At 36.0% G+C, this 23,229-nt stretch overlaps 2 protein-coding genes and 1 long non-coding RNA gene across 3 annotated transcripts; 2 read left to right on the forward strand and 1 right to left on the reverse strand.

The window, feature by feature from the left end:
• The first annotated feature begins 4,296 nt into the window (after nucleotides 1–4,296).
• Prosbeta2 (Proteasome beta2 subunit) lies at nucleotides 4,297–5,592 on the forward strand. The gene is made up of 4 exons (XM_075307827.1): nucleotides 4,297–4,508; nucleotides 4,564–4,743; nucleotides 4,806–5,277; nucleotides 5,335–5,592. Exons 1-4 carry the CDS (start codon nucleotides 4,447–4,449, stop codon nucleotides 5,437–5,439), a joined length of 819 nt encoding a protein of 272 aa, XP_075163942.1. The 5' UTR covers nucleotides 4,297–4,446; the 3' UTR covers nucleotides 5,440–5,592.
• A 3,164-nt stretch (nucleotides 5,593–8,756) lies between these two features.
• LOC142235196 (uncharacterized) lies at nucleotides 8,757–9,311 on the reverse strand. Its single transcript, XR_012721825.1, has 2 exons — nucleotides 9,066–9,311; nucleotides 8,757–8,996 (listed from the first exon to the last, which is right to left on the reverse strand). It is a non-coding gene; the product is annotated as an uncharacterized LOC142235196 (long non-coding RNA).
• Nucleotides 9,312–9,673: 362 nt separating this feature from the next.
• NUCB1 (Nucleobindin 1) lies at nucleotides 9,674–12,820 on the forward strand. Its single transcript, XM_075303769.1, has 5 exons — nucleotides 9,674–9,891; nucleotides 10,047–10,196; nucleotides 10,275–10,773; nucleotides 11,537–11,874; nucleotides 11,932–12,820. Exons 1-5 carry the CDS (start codon nucleotides 9,805–9,807, stop codon nucleotides 12,514–12,516), a joined length of 1,659 nt encoding a protein of 552 aa, XP_075159884.1. The 5' UTR covers nucleotides 9,674–9,804; the 3' UTR covers nucleotides 12,517–12,820.
• The last annotated feature ends 10,409 nt before the right edge of the window (nucleotides 12,821–23,229 follow it).

Consider the following 23,229-nt stretch of genomic DNA (forward strand, 5'->3'; position numbering starts at 1 on the left):
TTATGATATTATACTACGTTCACACTAGGCTCGATTTACTAAACGCCTTTGCACAGAAAAGGAGAAATTCAAATGTAATGCTATGTTCCCACCGACTCGTTTTCCTCATTCGTTTTTCCAAAACATTTCACCGTTTATAAAAATAGGTAGTTTATAAAAATAGGTAAGTAAAAATAAAAATGAAATAAAACTTTAAGGAAGTCACTAAATGTATATCACTTTGCCGAAAACTAAAATTATGGATTCTACGTTCTTGAAAACATTAAAAAGCTGACCGATGAAAAATAGTTTATAATAATTGTGTATTATTATATATTTTGTTTTGATGAAAATGAATAAATTATACAAAATTCATAGAATTTTGGCTTTGACTTTCAATACAAATTTAGGTTGAAAAGTATTTGCAACGATGTCAATTTTGAATTTGACTCGCATCGAAAATTCTTTGACAAATTATTGAGTAGCGATGCATTTCAAAGTGAGGATAACACTTGAGATATTATTGCTAATGTGTTGAATTTCACTGTTGAGGGTAATGTCTGTTTTTTGTTGAGAACGCGATTTTCTCAACAATTTCTCAACTTGAATATTACCCTAATCCTTTGAAAAAATGTTTGAACAATTGTTGAAATTTAGCATTTTTCAAACTTTGTGTTTATTGGGATATTTTGAATAGGCCCAATAAACACAAACCTTTGAATAATGCTAAATTTCAACAATTTTTCAAACATTTTTTCAAAGGATTAGGGTAATATTCAAGTTGAGAAATTGTTGAGAAAATCGCGTTCTCAACAAAAAACAGACATTACCCTCAACACTGAAATTCAACACATTAGCAATAATATCTCAAGTGTTATCCTCAAATTGAAATGCATCGCTACTCAATAATTTGTCATACAATTTTCGATGCGAGTCAAATTCAAAATTAACATCGTTGCAAATACTTTTCAACCTAAATTTGTATGAATGATATCCCCACTTCAAATTGAAAGTCAAAGCCAAAATTCTATGAATTTTGTATAATTTATTTATTTTCATCAAAATAAAATATATAATAATACACTACACTACATAATACACTACAATACCAATTGATGAATAATAATCTTATTAAACATATCAACAAATAAGAACAAAAAAACATATAACAAAACTTTAAATATCTTAAACATTATTAGTAAACACTTTTGCATTGATAATTCGTTTTCCTTCCTTTTGGTGTCATAAAACAGCATTAAAATGTATTAACATGCGGGCAAATTGAAATTAGGAACGTACTGGACCGCGTGTTAGAATTGATTTCCAGCAGAACGAATTCACAAAATATCAATTTTAAACTGATAATAGCATATGAATTAAACTGACGATGTGATGCACATTTTCATCCAGAAGTTGTTGATTTCAACAATTTGTTGTTTTTAACAATTTTAATTGGTTGCACTTGTAATGCTTCTGGAAACTTTTTCTTGTCGATAAGCAACTCATTTTTAATTGGTCAGCTTCTTAATGTTTACAAGAATGTAGCATCCAAAGGTTTTAGTTTTCTGCAAAGAGATTTAAATTTAGTGACTTCTCTAAAGTGTTGATTTAATTTTTCATATTGACGTACCAATTATTATAAACTATTTGAAGCAGTTCCAGTTAATTGTCCACCATTTTTTCATCGGTCAGCTTTTTAATGTTTTCAAGAACGTAGAATCCATAATTTTTGTTTTCTGCAAAGAGATATACATTTAGTGACTTCCTTAAAGTTTTATTTCATTGTTTATTTTCACTTACCTATTTTTATGAACTATTTGGTAATTTGTCTAAAATTTTCCATTTTTTTAATTTCTTGTAATTGACCACGAACTTCGTTGCACAAATAAGTATTGAAAACCACATGGTTTTTTCGTTGCATTTTAGGGTAGTGTTTTGTCAAAGTTTTCTCATATTATCTTCAACACCTTTTCAAAGATTTCGTCAACATTTTGGCAAATTGGAAGTAATTCGCAAACAATTTGAAGATGTATTGAAGATGAGCTATTTCAAGTCAAGTTGAATTTATGTTGAAAATTATATTTACCCTCAAACTGAAAAGTTGTTGCATTTGAAAAACGCTCATCCTGTGTTTATTGGTGGGTATGTTATTCGGGGTATATTCCAAATTAGGTGGCTTCACATTCTAAAATTGACGTGTTTTGGAGGAAAACTGGTGTTTTGAACTTGTTTTTTAGTATGGCGAAAACGACTCGTTTTGATGTGCTTATAAAGGGAAAACATCTCAAACCCCAAAACATGCTTGGTGAGAACACCATATAAAAAAAAGCTGTAGCGCGTAATGGGAACGTAATATAGCACTATCAAAAATTAATTTGTATCTCACTAGCATCTCAAAGTTGGATACTATACCGACCACTAGCACCCTACCAGCATTTCAAATTTCCATTTCATCCTCATCGCTACCACAGACTCGTAAGTGACACTGCAACAATCGCCAACTGTGATGGGGGAAGCGTATGAAATGTACATGAAAGTAGTTTGCCATCACTATTGCGCTGAAAGTGTTATTTGGCTTAAAATTGTAAAAAAGGTATATTGGTGAACAATTTTTGACTTTCCAAATGGAATAAAGTGATTGTTTTTCAGATATTTTACAGACACGCTGCCTCCATCGAGAGTAAAAACACTGGCTGATAAACGCTGCAACATGTAACTTGCCACTTGTAAATCTTAAAATGCACTTTTTCTGATTGTTTGAAAGGCTCTTATTGGTGTCGTTCTAAATTTATTAAAAAAGGCACCTAATAATTGCACTCATGCGATCGATACTTTCTTCTAGTAATGCGCTTTACAGACTATCAGTTATTCCGGACGGAATGTCGGTGTTTGTAAAGAATCTTACAGTGTGTCGAATCGATATGACTTGTCGGCGATGACTAAATAATCGGTAAATGTGTTATCGATCCCATAAACATGCAGCAATATCGATTATGCCTTCGGACTTAACTTATAATGTGCACAATATAGATCGCCAAGTCTGGTTGACAATTAAATAAATATATAAATCTAAACCGTTATTGTGGCAAAAACGTGGCAAAATTCCACTTCCAATCAATGGAAAACCAGGCGACAAGTATATTGAATTTCATCAAGTAATTTGTAATATATTAAATGTGGATTAAGGTAGAATTACATGCCATGCGTTCAATGGGCACAATGCGTCCGATGATTGAAGAGTTGAAATTTCTCTTTGAAATCAAAAGCTCGAATAGTCTGCCGCAAACAGAAAGAAATCAACGCACGGATTGACGCATGGTATGTAATTCAACCTTTACTTCAGGAATCATTGTTTTGACACATATACCAAGATTTTTTTTATTATTTTCTTGCATTTTTTTCAGTAAAAAATGGTTTCACCCATAAATCTTCATACAACTTCATTGTTTGTTTATGCTTCTTCTTATTTTTTCATGTTGTCATCACATTTGTTCGTGCAGTGTAAAGGCTGGTATGCACCTCTAGCGAAATTTTCGGTAGCAAAAATTTATTTAAGTTTACAACAAAAAAACAGTGCTGTGTACACAAATTTTAAACCAGGTAATCGCTTTTAAATATTGTTAATATATGTTCCAAATATTCCTCAAATAAATTGTTTATTATTTACAGACCTTTTAAAACTTTTACGCACACAATGATTGTAATAAATTAAATGTTTGCTGCCAAAATATGCTTTTGACAACCCTGTTATTTTCATTAGAGGTGCGTACCAGCTTACGAAATTGAACGCTACCGAAAATTTCGTTAGCATAAATAGCAATGCATTTCTTATGGGAATGAAATTTTTCGCTAAAGGCCGGTATGCACCTCTAGCGAAAAATTTCATTCCCATAAGAAATGCATTGCTAATCGCTTTTAAAAATTGTTAATATATGTTCCAAATATTCCTCAAATAAATTGTTTATTATTTACAGACCTTTTAAAACTTTTACGCATACAATGATTGTAATAAATTAAATGTTTGCTGCCAAAATATGCTTTTGACAACCCTGTTATTTTCATTAGAGGTGCGTACCAGCTTACGAAATTGAACGCTACCGAAAATTTCGTTAGCATAAATAGCAATGCATTTCTTATGGGAATGACATTTTTCGCTAGAGGTGCATAGCGGCCTTAAAGGTGCATACCGGCCTTAAGGGCAAAACTTGAACGCACACAACAAATAGACGAACCTCTGTCGTAGTGTTTATCCGACCGTCTAAGGTCCGCTTAAAGCGCAGTAGTGTTTAATGCATTAGCTCACCTGGCAACACTACAATGCGCAAGCAATTTTCTTGGTATTCCGTTTGATTTTGACGTTTGTCAAAATTGTGTTTTGTCATTGCGGCGGCGAGTTGCAAAAGTTATTGAATTTTTTTGGTTCGTATATTGTTTAATTTCGCGTTCCGTACAAACAAAATTATAAAGATGCAATTGGAACAGTTCAGAGAAATACCCAAATCGGGTTTCAATTTTGATAATTGCAAAAGGCAAGACTTTTTAATGTTGGTCATTACAGATTTATAGAATTGGATTTCTCAACAGGAATGCAGACCTTATTAGAGGCGGTTTCCAACCTCCCAAAACTGTGAAGACAGGTACAACTATCGTGGGTATCATATTTAAGGATGGTGTTATATTAGGAGCGGATACACGTGCAACTGAAGGACCAATTGTTTCGGACAAGAATTGTGCTAAAATTCATTATTTGGCCAAAAATATGTAGTAAGTGTATAAAAATTAAATTCTATATTACCGATGGATATTGATATATTTTACTGTGTCAGCTGTTGTGGTGCTGGTACCGCTGCCGATACCGAAATGACTACAGATATGATAGCATCTCAGTTGGAACTCCATCGTCTTAATACTGGCCGCCAGGTTCCTGTTGTTGCCGCAAATACTTTATTAAAACAAATGCTTTTCCGCTACCAAGGTCATATAAGTGCTGCATTAGTTTTGGGAGGGGTAGACAAAACCGGAGCATATATATACTCCATACATCCTCATGGATCAACTGACAAGTTGCCTTATGCTACCATGGGCTCGGGAAGCCTGGCGGCTATGTCTGTGTTTGAAGCCCGTTGGAAACCCGACATGTCTGAGGAAGATGGTAAAAAGCTTGTACGTGATGCTATTGCCGCCGGCGTTTTTAACGATTTGGGTTCTGGTTCAAATATTGATTTGTGCGTAATTCGCAAAGATTCCACAGAATATTTACGCAATTATGAATTGGCCAATAAGAAGGGGGAACGACAGGTACGTATTTTTCTAAATTCGGAAAACGCTTTGTTAATAACCTTGAATCTTCTACAGCTCGATTACTCCTTTAAGGAAGGCACTACTGCAGTATTGAGAACAGACATTAAAAAATTCGAAATAACTGAAGAAGTGCACTTGGTACCAATGGAAACTGCTTAATTAAAAACCTTATAGTAATTTAATTACTTGAAATGCTATTTTCATCAATTCCCACTTTTCTAATAAATACTATGTAAACAAATTTACGTTAAAGATTAATTAAGGTATATGGCCAAGATTTAAATACAAATAAATGAAATTACATAAAACTAAGTTAATACGATGCTAAGCTTAGACTCTGGAGTATACGACCAGTAGCCAATGCAATGGTCGAATAATATAAATTCAAAATTTGCAATACGTCTGTGTTCATCTAATGGATAGAACCATGGTTGTTCAGGCCAAAAGCATTTTGAAATTGGGCATTTAAAAATTTATCCATTTAAAATATTAAATGCTTGGCTCAGTTTCATCTCAAAAGAATATGATTACATATTAACACTGGTCTATCGAACATGATAATTACTGTTATAGTAAGTGAAACTCATTGGACACCTAAAATAAGTTCAAACAATTCTTATACGAGAAACGCAATTTGCTGTTTGTTACTTTTTTACACGTTTTGAGATTTTTATACCCGAAACCCCACTACCTCAGCCTTTGTGGAATACTATATCAGAAAATACACCCGAAAGTTTAGGCGCATTGTGCGTTTTGATTTTTGTTACAAATTTTAAATAAGTCAGCCGAAAGTCATACTATTTGTTGTAAGATTTTGTTAAGTAAGGGCTCACAGCTATACGTAAAAAACCAAAATTGCTGTTAGCATCGTGTTTTATATTTGATATGAATTTTTATATGGTTTTTTCTGCCACATTTTTACTAAAAAAAACGCCATTTTTTAACTTTTTTAAGCCGCCAACATCCAAACTACTTACCCGATTTGAAAATTTTCTGAGAATGAGTTGTAGATTTTCTTTAATTTGAGTAGTAGTAGGATCAAATAGGACAAAGAAGACGAAAGATATGCTCAAAATTGTAAGTGTACCTCCAAAAATTAAAAAAGTTAAAAAATTTGTATATCGAAAACCAATCGACAGAAAATTTTTTAAAACTCATTTTCGTGTTTAGTAGGTCAAAATCAATGAGAAAAATTATGCTAGAACCAATTCACAAAACGACTGTTAGCTAGTGTAAGCATTGAATAAGCTTTCATATGATACCAAGTTTGTCTAGATTGGACAAAAAACAAAATAGATATATGAAGTTTTTATTGACACTTTGGAGGGCTATATCTCAAGACCCGGGTACTTCCCCGGGTATGGGTCACTTTGTTGGAATCAGCTCACCGAATGACCATAAGCGTAGGAAGGCCTCTGGGGAGGGGGCTTAGACCCCCCAGAAAAATTTTAGCCCCCCCCAGAATTTGAAACTCTATTTATGATTTTCCATTTTTCAATAAATGTCAATAGTTTTTTTAATTTTTATAAAAATTAAACAAGTATATACAATCGCACAAATTTCCGCTAAAGACTTTCATGAACAATCGAATTACTTGGGTTGTGGTAGCAGTTGCCGATGGCAATGTTTGAAGTCAGATATTTATAAAATAAAGCTGTGGTTGAACTTATGATTGATTTAGTTTAGTCAATTTAATTAAAAAAATAGTAATTGATATTAAAATTATTCTTTCATAAATTAATATCTTAATAATGCTGCGAAAAAGCGTTGCCAAAAAAGTAGTGAAAATGTTCTTTTTTGGTCTAGAAGTGGTGCAAAATTGGCGGAGAAGCAATGAATGTAATATGAGCTTGTCATAGGACAAATGTCCACCGTTTCAACAGCCGTTGCAATGAATTTGCATCACTTCTTAAGGTGAGATCCGAATTCGGTGTTTTGAATGTGAATTAAAAAATTTTTTCCCAAATAAATAATTTTTATATTGTTTTTATGATTTTTAATGCATTCTGACGCTTGTTTGAAACGTTTTTCCTGGAATAATTTCCAAAATTATCGATTTTTCTATAATGGATTTAGCAGTTTTGTGGCAAAATTTCAATAATTTGTACCAATTTATTTATTCCTACACAAAAAATTGCACATTAAAATATGAAAAAAAATTAAGTAAAAAAACTTCCTGTGTAGTTAAAATAATTGAGGACATTTGTGGAAGTACTTTTAAAGTTGTTCCTTTAGAACAACTCACAATTTTTTTGCTGGGAAAAGTGTGGAACTACTTTTAGTTGCTTTATTATAAATTGTTTGTCGAGTTATTTTGATGTCTAATTTTTTATTCAATTTTATGAAATAAAACATTAATTGAACCTATAAGTTCAGTCTATAAATTTTAGCTAGGGGGGCTATAGCCCCCCCCTAGGAAAATTGTCTAGCTACGCTAATGCGAATGACACAACATATATTAATTTTAAGTAATTCGGTGAGGGGCCCATAAACTGCAGTTGCTCCATAAGAGAGAAGTTCACCAATGTGGTATCACAATGGACTGAATAGTCTAAGTGAGCCTGATACATCGGGCTGCCACCTAACCTAACATAATCAGTTATTCCGGACGATAGTGCTCGTGTCGAACATATCCCATATATTGTGTACACTATAAGTTAAATCCGAAGGCATAATCGATACTGCTTCATGTTTATGGGATCGATAACACATTTACCGATTATTTAGTCATCGCCGACAAGTCGTATTGATCCGACACACTGTAGGATTCTTTACAAACACCGACGTTCCGTCCGGAATAACTGATAGTCTGTAAATCACATAAAGCGCATAATGGAAATCACTAAACTCGATTGTTTTGCAGAAAACTAAAATCATTGGATGCTATATTCTTGAAAGATGTTGGCCGATGAAAAAATGACGAAGGAACCAACAAAGAAAAGTTTCCAGAAAACTTTCAAAGTGCAACCAATTAAAACAAAGTGCAACAATTCCCATATCAAGAACTTCTGGATCAAAATTAGCATTACATCAATTTACATCCCGTTTTCAGTTTGTTATTTTGTGAATTCCTCTTGCTGGAATCTATTCTAAGACGCAGGCTAGAAAGTTCCTCGATAGTAATTATTTCAAATTGCCAGTATATTAATTAATAATTAATAAATTAAAAGTTATGTGACACCAACATTATGGATGAAATCGAATTATACATTTAAACATGTTTAAGATATTTAAAGTTGTATTGACCCTGCCAACATTTTTTGAATTTGGGGGCGCTTCTGAGAATCCCCACTACGTCGAAAACAGTCGTATACGATATCCAAAACTCCTCGGAAAAGCGAGGAGTTTTGGATATCGTAATAATTGCACTCATGCGATACAAAAAAGTATCGCATGAGTGCAATTATTAGGAGCCCTTCTGGATACATTTAGAAGGACGCCAATAAGAGCCCCTTCAAACAATCAGACAAAGTGCATTTTAAGATAGTTGTAAAAGAATCATTGTGGTCAAGTAAAACACTAAACAATCGTGTTTTACTTGACCATTTTTATGAAACATTTATAAATTCTCATAAATATAGCATTTATACGACTATCACATCACATTTAACACATTTTTATGCATTAATAAGAGATTGATGTTGAGTTACAAGTTGTAAGTTAAATATTGTAGCGTCTATCAGCCAGTACTTTTATTCCCAATGGAGGCAGCGTGTCTGGAAAAATATTTGAAAAACTATCACTTTATTCCATTTGGAAAGTCAAAAAATTGTTCACCAATTTACTTTTCACAATTTTCAGCGTAATAACTATGTTTTCAGCACTTTATTTTCGTTTTCATTGAAATAAATTATAATAAGCCAGTTGCGCTTGGTGTTTCACAAAATATAAAATGGCTCTTGTAACAATAGTGATGGCAAAATACTTTCATGCGAATAGTGATGGCAAAATACTATCACAGTTGGCGATTGTTGCAGTGTCACTTACGAGTCTGTGGTAGCGATGAGGATGAAATGGAACATTGAAATGCTGGCAGGGAAACAATAAAAAAAATATTCGCAACAATATTAATTTTTAATTTGTCTCACATTGACAACTGTTTGAAAAATTCTTGAGTAGGGATGCATTTCAATTTGAGGATTACAATTGAGAAATTATTGTTGATGTGTTGAATTTTTCTGTTGAGGTTAATGTCTATTTTTGTTGAGAACGTGATTTTCTCAACTTGAATATTACCCTTATTCGTTGAAAAATTATTGAATTTTATTATTTTTCAAACCTTTGTGTTTATTGGGCTGTGTTTATTGGGTGTTATCTCAAAACATTAATCTGGCAACCATGGTCACCAAAAAAAATGACATGACAATATATAAACAATTCCAAATGTCTTTTTTTGTAATACATTTGTAAAACAGCAGTTAGGACACGTCAGATTAAAGAAGATTTACAATATTTTATTGACAATAGTTATTTCTCGTCGTAAAAATTATATTTACTAACATACGTCGCATTGTTGTGTACGTTATGACTAGTTTTATAAAAATAGTGCTCCTCGTGAGCTGCATCTCTTTGGTCACATCATTGCCAGTGACCAAAAACAAAAAAGACGAGGTAACTTTCAAATATAAAATAATTGCGTACAAATAAGGTTTTTAGTATAGAATAAGAATGCGGGTTTGGTGTGGAGTAACAATTTCCATATTTATATGCCGTTTTTGGCATGATGTGTCCAATATAAAATCAAATTTCTCGATTCCATTTTTCAGAAAAAGGAAGACAAACCCGCTGAAGCAGCAACTCCAGATGTAGAAACTGCTTTAGAGTATGAACGCTATTTAAAGGAAGTTGTAGAGGCTTTAGAAAGCGATCCAGATTTTAGAAAGAAGCTAGATAAAGCTCCCGAAGCTGATATACGAGTATGTACTAAACAGGCATACTATATGCTTGTACGCGTATGTATATGTAAGTACGTGTTTAATTATTTTTTATTATAGAGCGGAAAAATTGCACAAGAGTTGGATTATGTGAATCACCATGTACGTACCAAGTTGGACGAAATTAAACGTCGTGAGCTTGAACGTCTAAGAAGTTTGGCTAACAAAGAATTTGAATTAAGTAACGATATTGACCGTGATCATCTGAAAGTGTCCCAACATTTAGATCATGGAAATCAACACACATTTGAGATTGAGGATTTACGAAAATTAATTAAGAAAACCTCTGAAGATTTGGCCGAAGCAGATAGGAAACGACGACAGGAATTCAAGGAGTATGAAATGCAAAAAGAATTCGAAAAGGAAATGATAAAAAAGGAATTGAACGAAGAACAACGGAAGAAATTTGAAGAAGAGCAAAAACAATTAGAAGAGAAACATAAGAAACATGAAAAGGTCCACCATCCCGGCAATAAAGCTCAATTGGAGGAAGTGTGGGAGGAACAAGACCATATGGACAAACAGGATTTTGATCCCCACACATTCTTCATGATACACGGTATGTTATATAATTTATAATATGAGAACGGTTAAAGTTACACAATATTTTGTTATTGCACATTCAAAAAAATTTTTTTTAATATTGTCTTCGTAAAAATAAGATGTTTGCTTAAAAAAGCAAGACACGGGGAAAACGACCATATATGTTTATAACTACCTACTAGTGGAAATTGATACATCCTTTATTGACACTCTTTTGGGCAAATGTTTAAATTAATCGAACTTTATTTTTTAAAGCACCTCAAATCGTTTATTGTCATTTGAAAAAATTGACGAATCAGGTTTTGATGGTAATAAAATTTTAATTACTAGATTGAAAGATAGGTTTTGGAATGAATGGGAACTGTGTAGTCGAACTCGACGTTTGATAATCTTCAATTGACTTTTGATGTTGCCCCAAATCAACAAATCGGCTATGATATTGAAAAAAATACAATTTTAAATCGTTAATGTGATATAATTTTTTTATGGCTACTTTGAAAATGCGTGTTTATTTTAAAATTCCTACTATCCTATCCTATCCTATCTGCATTATATTGCTCATAAAAGCAATACCTAAGAACAGATACACATGATCAGGACCAGTACAATATTAACAAAAATCATTTGACCAGGATAGAAAGTGGTCGACTATTTTTGGAAGGGAATTGTTATTATCTCTTGTTGATATAATAGAAGAAACGTTCATTTGTGCCCAATAAGTAAAAAAATCAAGAATTTGTATTACGATTAATATTTAAATAAATAACATTTAATTGTAGATGTCGATGGGAATGGATTTTGGGATGAAACAGAAGTTAAAGCATTATTTATAAAGGAACTGGATAAAGTATACAAGTCAGGATTACCGGAAGATGATATGCGCGAGCGTGCAGAAGAAATGGAGCGCATGCGAGAACATGTTTTCCAAGAGACCGACACCAACCGTGATGGTTTGATCAGTTTCCAAGAATTTTTAGAACAAACGAAACGAGATGAGTTCAATCGTGACCCTGAATGGCACACGCTAGAAGAACAACCTCAGTACACGCACGAAGAGTATTTAGAGTTTGAACGTCGGCGAAAGGAAGAAGTTGATCGTATGATAGCCCAAGGTTTGGTAAGTGTTAAGCTCGATTCATATAGAAGCCAGTGTAATAAATATTTATTTGCTCAGCTACCGCCACATCCTAACATGCCGCAAGGATATTACCCTGATCCTAATGTTCAACAACATCCAGCTTATCAACAAGGTCAACAAATGCACTATCAAAATGCACAACAACAACATATGCAATACCAACAACCTCAGTACCAAGGACAACAACAACCTCAGTACCAAGGCCAACAACCTCAGTACCAAGGCCAACAACAACCTCAGTACCAAGCCCCACAACCTCAGTTCCAAGCCCAACAACAACAACCGCAGTACCAAGCCCAACAGACGCAGTACCAGGCACAACAACAACCACAGCACCAAGGACACCAACAAGCACAGTATCAACAACAACAGAACCAACCGCAACAGAATGATCCGGCATCGCATACCCAACAGCAACCAATAGTGAACAATATCCAACCCCAACCAGTGGTTAACAATATGCAACAACAAAATAAATATCCTCAACAACCAAACGTAAACAATAACTTTCCGCAACAACAGCCCAATTCACCTGTTCAACAACAGCATAACAATATTCCTGTTCAACAGCAGCAACAACAAAAACCCGCGGCTCAACAACATGCCCAACCCACTCATTAATTAAGGCGAATTTTTCAATCTTAGCCCACAGTCTTTTTTACCATGTGTAAAAACTGGGGTTTTTTATTCATCAATAATCATGCGAATTAGTTCTAACATTCCCACATTTCGACGATCTGACTCATTATTAAATCTATGCATTTTCAAACACAAACATTCAATGTTATATTTTCTCAATTGTCTTGTAAAATATTTTGTTTAGTTGGAATTAACTTCTGACATTGTATAAAATACTAAGTACGATTTTTGTATTACAAATTTTGTTTTGTATTAAAAGTTATGAACTACAATGCTACGAATATAATCTTGTTAATTATTTTCAATTTCCACTTTGTTACTGGGAACCTAAAGAACTTGTCAATAAGGTAGAATTCCTATTTCATAATAATGAGGTAGGTATGACGTTAACAGTGATAAACAATATCAGCCAAATGGCCACCACAAAGCCAAAGCGTATGGCTTTGAGAGTACGACGACAGCTTTGCACTCCATTTCAATCAGCCCAAGCCGTATCACAGGACGGTTCTCGTGGCGGTTGACCTATCGAAGGCATTCGATACGGTCAACCATTCCACACTATTCGAGGACATCGAGAATACGTCCCTACCGGCAGGAACCAATCGTTGGGTTCTAAATTATCTGTGCGGATGCCAGTCGTACGTGGAATTCAGGGACAAGAAATCAAAACCCGTAGAGTTAAACAGTGAGTTCCGCAAGGTGGGTGATATCTCCGGCACTGTTTAATCTCTACCTGTCCTCGTCGAGATTGTATCATATGCCGACGATTGTACAATCATGGCATCCGGCCCATTGTTGATGATATATGCGATCGATTGTACGTCTACCTCGCTAATCTTACCATTTATTTCACTGCAAGAAATTTGAGGATATCTCCAACCAAATCCTCTGCCACACTATTCACTACATGGACGGCGGAAGTACACAGGCAGTCGACGGCGAAATAATTCCGACCACAAATTACCCCAGGATTCTCGGTGTCACACTCGACAGCCACTTTAACTCGTCCGCCCATGCCACTGCAATTTGTGATAAGCTCCGCGGTAGAAACAAGGTCCTCAAGTCGCTTGCCGGCACACAAAGAAACCTTGAGGACTACATATAAGGCAATTGGCCGGTCAGTGGTAAACGATGCAGCGCCAGTGTGAACACCTAAAACGAACGATGTAACGGATCGCTTGCATTTAGTTACACAATGGTCAGTGACACCGCAATAGTCAAACTATCGCATTTAGTTATGCGTCGTGATTATCCGATCAGCTTCAAAACGATCTGGCAACTCAACTAAAAATGTCCACCAACACATACAAACATTGTTGTCACACACATTCGAAAAAGAAAACGGCAGAAAAAAATTATTATTGGCAGTTGCATTGGTGATAGCAAAAAAACCCAAGATAGAATGTTCGAGATTTTTTTTTCTTTCTGGAAAAAAAAACGGTACTCTGTCTCGAAGACAGCAAAAAACGAAAAAATTTAAGGAATGGATATTCACGTGTGGAACATTGTAATAACAAGACGGAAACCTGTTATCAGAAAAGAAGTTTTTTTTGAGACTTGCAAAAAAACTTTTGCAGAGTCCGCCGGTGTGATAAAACCAATATTGTCGTCAATAGTTATAACTGGACATGTCTATATAATAAGAAACAAAAATGAATTCTTTTTTTTTTTAAAGAAAATAATATCCAGAAGTACTAATGTTATATTGAAAGAAAACACTTGTAAGATTCACACAAGTCTTTTGGGAAGTTGAACTGAAATAGATTGAAGTGATTCAAAAAAAAAGAAAAAGAAAAACTCTATAAAATTTCTCAAAAAAAAAAATAAAATAAAATAAAAAATTAAGAAAGTGTTATCCCAATTGAACATGGTGTTTAACAAAATAGTACGAGATTGGTTAAAAGAAAGGTCGTGTTAATCCCACTTGAAAAATTGAATTGAACTTTCAAGTAACCCCAAACGCTTCAAGGAAATCCGACAAATCATTTTAAATGTGCGCTTTAAACTGTGCATTTGAGACATTAGCGTTGTGGCAGAACGTCAACTTTTTGGTGCACCGCAAATTCCAGCGGCACCCCTGGTAACAGTTTATTATCAATTAGCAATTCTTGACCACTGTGGCAGAACGTCAACTTTTCAGTGGATCATGTGTTCCAGCGGCACAACTGACAACATAGGCCCAGCAGCTCAAATACCACTACAATGAATGATTAGGCCAGAGATAGTCAACAACCATACGACATTTCGCAACCTCACCTACACTACAAAAAAGAAAGCAGAGACAACACCATCGCGGGAAAATCTGGTGATGTATACCACAAAGAAAAACCAAAGCTGTCCTATCATCTCGATCTTGTAGTTATTTACTTTCCACCCAATCTGTATTTATATAGCTCTATCCATTAGTTGCTATCTTAGAAAAATTATGGCTGTCTAAGTTTTAATGTCAGTCAACCTCTTTAGAAAACATATAATTTCTTTCCCCAACCCCAATAACGAGCTCGTCATTAGGCAGGGTAAAATAAAATAAAGAAAGAAATTGGTTCAATCAGCGTTGTTGACCAGTTCAAAAAAACAAAGATAGTTTGCTTCATGCTATAATTTTTCTACCCAATTCTTTGTTTTGACCAGACCGAAATCTAGATTTTTTTTGTATCATGTTACAATTTTTCCACAAGAAAAAAAAAGAACAATTTTTTTTCATGACATAATTTTTCGACACAAATTTGATATTTTGATGCTTCATACCTTGGAATAATACAATTAAATATTTGCTTGAGAATTAAATATTGAACATTTCTTGGACTAACTGATATTCAAATTCAGTAGATGTCGGACAGGTTATTATTCCAATCATATATTTGTTACTGAATTATTGTCATTATCCAATAAGCCCTTATGTACTTCTAAGTAGAATTAATTACTTTAAGTACCAAATTTCATTATCTTGTTTTTTTGATAAAGTGAATTTATAACCCGAATGTACACTCAAGTGCATTTACATGTATTATTGGCATTCTAATAGATTCAATCGTAGTTACACAAGTCTAGAAAGACTTGCTACATTTTTAAATTAATTTTTAAAATTCTTAAATGTATTTGAATGCACTTGGGTATTCTTAGAGAATAGTCACTAATGTGAATGCAGTTCAGATCTAAATTCAATTAACATCATTTATGAGTTCCTTTTCATTTCTCAACTTAACTCTAACTAAGCTAAGATCTTTTCATTTATACCTTTTAATTTCAACTCTTTGAATATATCGTCTATACGTATGATACCCATAGATTTAAGATCGGAAGACTGTATATAATATTTACCCGAAATATACAAGATGAATTTTTGTGACTTTGAAATGAATCTCTAAATCTATCTTCTCTCTGAGGGATGCTAAGTGCGATGGGTTCATAGATTGTAGTGTGGTCAAAAGGGACAGATAGAAAGGTTTGCACTAATCTGTCACAGGCGATGGGTGGGATATATGTGCAGCAACGACAGCAACATCTTGTCGTTGAACAGGGCTAAATTTTGAGGTCAAAGAGCAATGATTTAAACCAAAGGTGAGTGTAAAGTGGAATCATTAATATTTTTATTTCTAATCAATGGCATGGAGAAATATTTTTATATGCTACGCGTTAGGAAACCTGGGTCAAGAACCAGACTATCCGTCAGAGCTTGTCCGGGAACTATATCACACCATGCCAGATTGACTCCAACGGTTTTTATTCCTACAAATTGAATTTTAATATTTTTGCTTCCTTGTGGAACTAGCCAGCGCGTAACATATATGGCGCCCAACGAAAAGGCCAAGGTTTTCACAAACCTTGTAGCTCAGAGTTCATTTTTCACAACCACTTTATTATATAGTATCTCCTGATATTTTATTGTTGACGGACCAGAATCATTGCTCACAATTATACCCAGAATTTGGCCTCCAACTATTCACTACTGAGAACATAGTGTCATAAGATCTGAATTTTGGGGATTTCACCTCTTGTCCGGAATTTTATTGCTATGGCTACTGTGTCTTCAGTATGCGAATAGTAGATACAGGGAAGTTTGTGTTTTTTATGACGTTTACTTGTATTGTCATGATCCGAAAATTTGTTAGTCCAGACTGACGGCTAAGAGCAGGTCAGCTGCTGTTGCAGCAGATGTTCGCTTCAAGACATTACAAGGAATTATCCATCCACATTAACACAAGACATTCGTCAATAATGGAATCGACAATAGCGGTGTTTTTTTTCAGCTTTGGATATGAAAAATATAATTTGTAATTTAATGTCGCACCACTTTCCTTACATCTCTTCTTATTCACAGAAACAAATATCACCATTATTTATTCGATGAGAATATATATAAGTATATTCAATTTGAGAATTAATTGATTCTACCAAGTGTTTATTAAGCCAAACGAAAATCGATCGGATATAATATGAATCATTTAAAATCTGAAATGGTTAAATTGTTCTTTTTCGATTGGTTTGCCAGTGATTGATATTATCATTTTCGCGTTTAGAACAATTCCAATTGATCGTACGGTTGAATCAATTAATTTCGTTATTGAATTCATGGAGATATTTGGTTTTTCTGGATTATATATATGTTTTTTTTTACTTGAGACAGTGTAATTTACCTCTCAATCTGTAGAGACGACACTTGCCAAGTAATAGGGGGAAGTCAGTGTACTTCGGTACCTAGTGTTCTCCAAATTTATACCACACACAATTTATTCGACCAACGTATTTAGCATCCTTCTAGGAAATTATATGATTATTATTTCTTTTGATTTTTTGTTTGTTTTTTTTTTTTTATTATTATTTTTTCTTATTTTTTTCTTGTTGATATTTCTTATTTGACATAACTTTTCCTGCATTTGATAAAATTTTACGGATTTGGTATTGGTAAAATGGTAACAAACTGCACTCAGTGCACAATTTTTCTTTGGTATTTTGAGGAATGGAAACCCGTTCCAAAGTGCGATCTAACTCATATCCGTCTGCTTTAAGAGCATCTTCAAATACTTCAACCACGTCAGATAGGTCTAGTAAGGGAGTTCCAAAGGGGTTATCAGCTGCCGCGTCATCAGGTAACATTGTTGCTAAGAGAAATATATCCGCTGCAGCCTCTGCGAATAGCATCGCCGGCAGGGGGAAAGCCACCAAAGCGGAGCCATCGAATTTGTTGCCCAAGGGTCTGAAAACGACGTTGAAGCGAGGCAGAGGTAGAGGGATCACACCTCGAAGTATCAGGGTAGATACTTCATCGTCCTTAGAGGCATTAAGAGGTTCGGCCCTAGATTTTTCTTTCAATAGCTCTGGGGATTCTGCAAGGACTGTTATAAACGTTGAGGTTACAGATAACGAATCAGTGTCGGATGTTCCACATTTGAGTATTTCTGGTAGTAGTGTGGAGCTGGATTCATTTATAAAAGATTGTGAATTTCAGTCCGGTGGCCCCATAAATTCACAACTCGTTCCCACAAATTCTGACCATAACTCGACTGACCACCAATTAATTTCCACCATGGACCCTCCTCCGCTAATCGGGAGGACTGATAGAGATAATATGGACATGGGTACTTTGCAATCTTTGATCATTAGCCTTCAGCAAACTGTAGCAAATAATCAGGCAGAGTTTCAGAGGGAATTAGTATCACTTCGTGAATCCATGAGTCAACCACGCGACAGTGATCGGTCATCCCCTTCTCACTCTGATAATTCAACACCTGCTTCTAACCAGCCGAATCAATTGAATACTATGCATCCTTCGCCTATAAAGTTGAAGGATTGGAATGTTTCTTTCAATGGTGAAGGCAGTGTGTCGGACTTTATTTTCAAAATCGACACACTTGCAAATAGGTCCCATTGTTCCCTGGACTATCTGATGGATAATTTTCAGATTTTCTTGACGAATAAGGCTGAGTCATGGTACTGGAGGTACATTAAGCATCATCCCGGATCTACATATGACCAACTCAAAAACGCATTGATTAAGGAATTCGGCTCTCTTGAGAGTGACAATGAGGTCCGACTCAAAATATCAACTCGCCGCCAGCATAGCAAGGAGTCATACGATGACTATCATACAGCAATTATGCAAATGAACCAGAGGCTTAGGTTTCCAATGTCAGATAGCACATTAGTAGAAATTATGAGGGAAAATGTTAATGGCGACCTCAAACTTATGCTTTTTGGGAGAAATTTCGGCGATGTTGATGAGTTGCGCGAAATTGCTCGTAGAGCAGAAAAAATTCTTAAGGAAAATAAATCTTTACCTATTCAGAATACGAACCGCCAACGGCAGGTTAACGAGGTTACTATTGAAGAACCTCCTGATGAATCCGATGGCGAAAGCGATCCGCAAATCGAAGCCTTGAGGATCAACCGAGTTAGTACCACCAGAAATGATTATTCACGTATAAAATGTTGGAATTGTCTCAACATGGGTCATAGTTTCATATACTGCCCTGAACGAGTCCGACACATTTTTTGTTACAAGTGCGGTGAACGGGATGTTACTACGCCACAATGTAGCAACACCCACAAGGGAAACATAGGCAGGAGCGAGATGGCCACCGGGGACTCTCGTTCCTCGAAATAAACCCCGAGACGAGCTCGAGGACAGGGGAAAGTTTTCCACAGGAAAATTTTCCTCCAATTCCCACATCTTCAACCGGCTACGACCTAAATACTCAGATTCAACCGAAATTTTATCCTTCGCGGAGAATTTTAAGATGCAGGGCTCGCTACAAGAAAAGAAGATGTTTTAGAAAGGCCATCGAATCAACATGTTTGTCTAATGCGGATGATGGGCGACCATATGCCAAGATTAAGATTTTTGACGATGAATTTTTGTGTCTTTTGGATTCCGGCGCAAATGTTTCGATTTTGGGTAAAGGCGGTTTGGATTTTATCGATAGACACCATATAGAACTGAAATGTTTCAAATGTAAGATATCGAATGCGAATGGTACACAGAGCGAGATAGTGGGCTATTGTTCTTTACCAGTGACTTTCAAGGGTGTGACGAAAATTGTGACGTTTTATATAGTACCATCTCTAACACAACAGGGTTATCTAGGTGTCGACTTCTGGAGGCTATATGGTATAGCTCCTCAAATTATACCTCAAATTTCTAGCCTGGAGAAAATGTCTTCTCCTGACACATTGTTTCACGATCTTAGCCCTGAGGAAAAGTTACGCTTAGATATCACCGTTCAGAAATTTCCATCGTATGAAGAGTTAGGCCTTGGTTGCACACACCTTCTTGAACATCGGATAGATACTGGAGATGCCACGCCAGTGAAATCTCGTCACTATCCGCTATCTCCACCCAGGCAGGCAGAAGTTTACGAGGAGTTGGACCGATTGTTGGCTCTTGGAGTCGTTGAAGAATCCAACTCCCCGTGGTGCAGCCCAATTGTGACCATTCGCAAGCCAGGCAAAATCAGGCTTTGCCTTGACTGCCGTAAGGTAAACACTTTGACCAGAAAAGACTCCTACCCGCTGCCCCACATTAATGGACTCTTGAGCCGTCTGAAAGACACCCATTACATTACTGGCATCGATCTGAAGGATGCCTTCTTCCAGATCAAGCTCTCAGAAGACTCAAAGGAGAAGACAGCCTTTGCTGTACCGGGCAGACCCCTATATCAATATAGGGTTATGCCCTTCGGGCTCTGCAATGGTCCTCAGACCATGAGTCGTCTAATGGACAAGGCCATCCCGTCGAGATTAAGAGATACCGTCTTCGTTTATCTGGACGACTTACTCGTCTGCAGTCATGATTTCGATAGCCATATAAAACTACTTGAGGAAGTTGCCCATTGTCTCAAGACCGCGGGACTTACCATTAATGTTGGCAAGAGCCGTTTCTGCCAGAAGGAGATACCCTATCTGGGTTATATAATAGGAGGCGGGGAACTGAAAGTTAATCCCGAGAAGGTAAGGGCTATTGTACAGTTTCCTGTACCAAAAACACCCAGGCAGGTTAGGCGCTTTGTTGGCATGGCTAACTGGTATAGAAGCTTTATACCGAATTTTTCTGATTTGTCTGGGCCTCTTACTGACTGCCTCAGCAAAACAAATAAACCCTTTCGACTCAGCAGGGAGGCAATTGAATCCTTTTCTTCATTGAAGGACGCATTGGCCAATGCTCCGGTTCTAGCGGAACCAGATTTTTCGCGACCTTTTGTCATCCAGTGCGATGCCTCGCGAGTAGGGGTCGGTGGCGTTTTATATCAAGTGGACAGCGGTGGAAGGGAACGTCCAATAGCTTATGTGTCACAAAAGCTCAACAAGGCTCAACGCAACTATACTGTGACTGAGCTGGAGTGCCTTGCAGCTATTGTGAGCGTCGATCGTTTCAGGCAGTATATTGATGGAGTTCCCTTTAAAATTGTCACCGACCACTCAAGCCTCCGATGGCTCATGAGCCTCAAGAACCTTTCCGGTAGGTTGGCTCGATGGAGCCTAAGGCTCCAAGCTTTCGATTTCGTTATGGAGCACCGAAGGGGTTCTTTGAATGTGGTGCCAGACGCACTATCGAGATTTGATGTTGATGAATTGGAAGTGACTACTGCTTTACCCGAAATTGATTTTTCTTCTTCTGCTTTCCGTGAACCTGACTATATTGATTTGATTGCCAGGGTTAGTCAAAATAGAGAAGCCTTACCTGACTTACGAATTGCAGGCGACATTGTTTACAAACGGGTCAAGTTCCGAAACGGAATCGATAACGAGGAGGATCTATGGAAGGTATGGTTGCCTAAGTCTCTTGTGCGAGACGTCATCGAGAAATATCATGTTATTGGTTGCCATGGGGGTTTCCATAAAACAATATGTCGCATAAGGCAAAAATATTTCTGGCCCAACATGGCAAATGATATTCGCGACTACATTAAAAGGTGTGATGACTGCAAAGTCATTAAACCTCATAACCAGACTTCACGTCCGCCAATGGGAAACCAGTTCGTCACAGTCAGACCTTTCCAAAGACTGTACTGCGACTTTTTGGGTCCATACCCATTGAGCAAGTCAAAGAACACCCAGCTATTCATTGTCGTCGATCATCTTACCAAATTTGTCTTTTTGAAACCATTGCGAACTGCTACCTCGATTAATGTAGTCGACTTCCTGCGCAACGAAATCTTTTGCACCTTCGGGGTACCACAGTTTGTCCATACGGACAACGCCAAACAATTTACTTCTAAGGAGATGAAAGAGTTCTTCTCCGTCTACGGGATTACGCACATCACCACCGGGTTTTACTCTCCCCAAGCGAACTGTTCGGAGAGAGTAAACCGTGAGATTATTTCTAAGATTAGATATTTTTTGAAGGAGGAGAGCGACCATACGAACTGGGACAGGGACTTACCCAAGATATTATCGGTACTACGCAGCGATTTTCACTCGGCCATACAATGTTCCCCTTATTTTGCGGCCTTCGGGCAAAACATGATATTACACGCTTCCACTTACAATGTTCTGGGCAAGCTTAATATACTCATGGATGATACAATAGTTGAACACACTGACAGACTTCAGGGTATACGTGACAAGATTTGCCGAAATTTGGAAATTGCTCACGAAAAGGCAGCTAGGTCTTATAATACTAGGTCAAAACCCGTGTCGTTCATGGTGGGCCAGGAAGTCTTTCGAAAAAATCACTCACAGAGTGATTTTAAGAAAGCCATCAATGCAAAATTCAATCCGAAGTTTATCAAATGCAGAATAAGAGGTAAAATAGGAAACAGTCTTTATGATGTTGAGGACATGCAAGGGAAGTATGTAGGAAAATTCCATGCTTCAGATCTCCGACCATGATTTTTATATTTTTTTTGTTTTGTTGCCCGGCTTCGTGGGTCGAGCCACACGTTACATGGACTTCCGAGCTATCCTGCCTGTTCGTTCTTCAGCACGAGCCTCGATACGAAGCAGGTTTGTAACGGATCGCTTGCATTTAGTTACACAATGGTCAGTGACACCGCAATAGTCAAACTATCGCATTTAGTTATGCGTCGTGATTATCCGATCAGCTTCAAAACGATCTGGCAACTCAACTAAAAATGTCCACCAACACATACAAACATTGTTGTCACACACATTCGAAAAAGAAAACGGCAGAAAAAAATTATTATTGGCAGTTGCATTGGTGATAGCAAAAAAACCCAAGATAGAATGTTCGAGATTTTTTTTTCTTTCTGGAAAAAAAAACGGTACTCTGTCTCGAAGACAGCAAAAAACGAAAAAATTTAAGGAATGGATATTCACGTGTGGAACATTGTAATAACAAGACGGAAACCTGTTATCAGAAAAGAAGTTTTTTTTGAGACTTGCAAAAAAACTTTTGCAGAGTCCGCCGGTGTGATAAAACCAATATTGTCGTCAATAGTTATAACTGGACATGTCTATATAATAAGAAACAAAAATGAATTCTTTTTTTTTTTAAAGAAAATAATATCCAGAAGTACTAATGTTATATTGAAAGAAAACACTTGTAAGATTCACACAAGTCTTTTGGGAAGTTGAACTGAAATAGATTGAAGTGATTCAAAAAAAAAGAAAAAGAAAAACTCTATAAAATTTCTCAAAAAAAAAAATAAAATAAAATAAAAAATTAAGAAAGTGTTATCCCAATTGAACATGGTGTTTAACAAAATAGTACGAGATTGGTTAAAAGAAAGGTCGTGT

The sequence above is a fragment of the Haematobia irritans genome, chromosome 4 (assembly GCF_050003625.1).
Source record: "Haematobia irritans isolate KBUSLIRL chromosome 4, ASM5000362v1, whole genome shotgun sequence".
NCBI classification, from domain to species: domain Eukaryota; kingdom Metazoa; phylum Arthropoda; class Insecta; order Diptera; family Muscidae; genus Haematobia; species Haematobia irritans.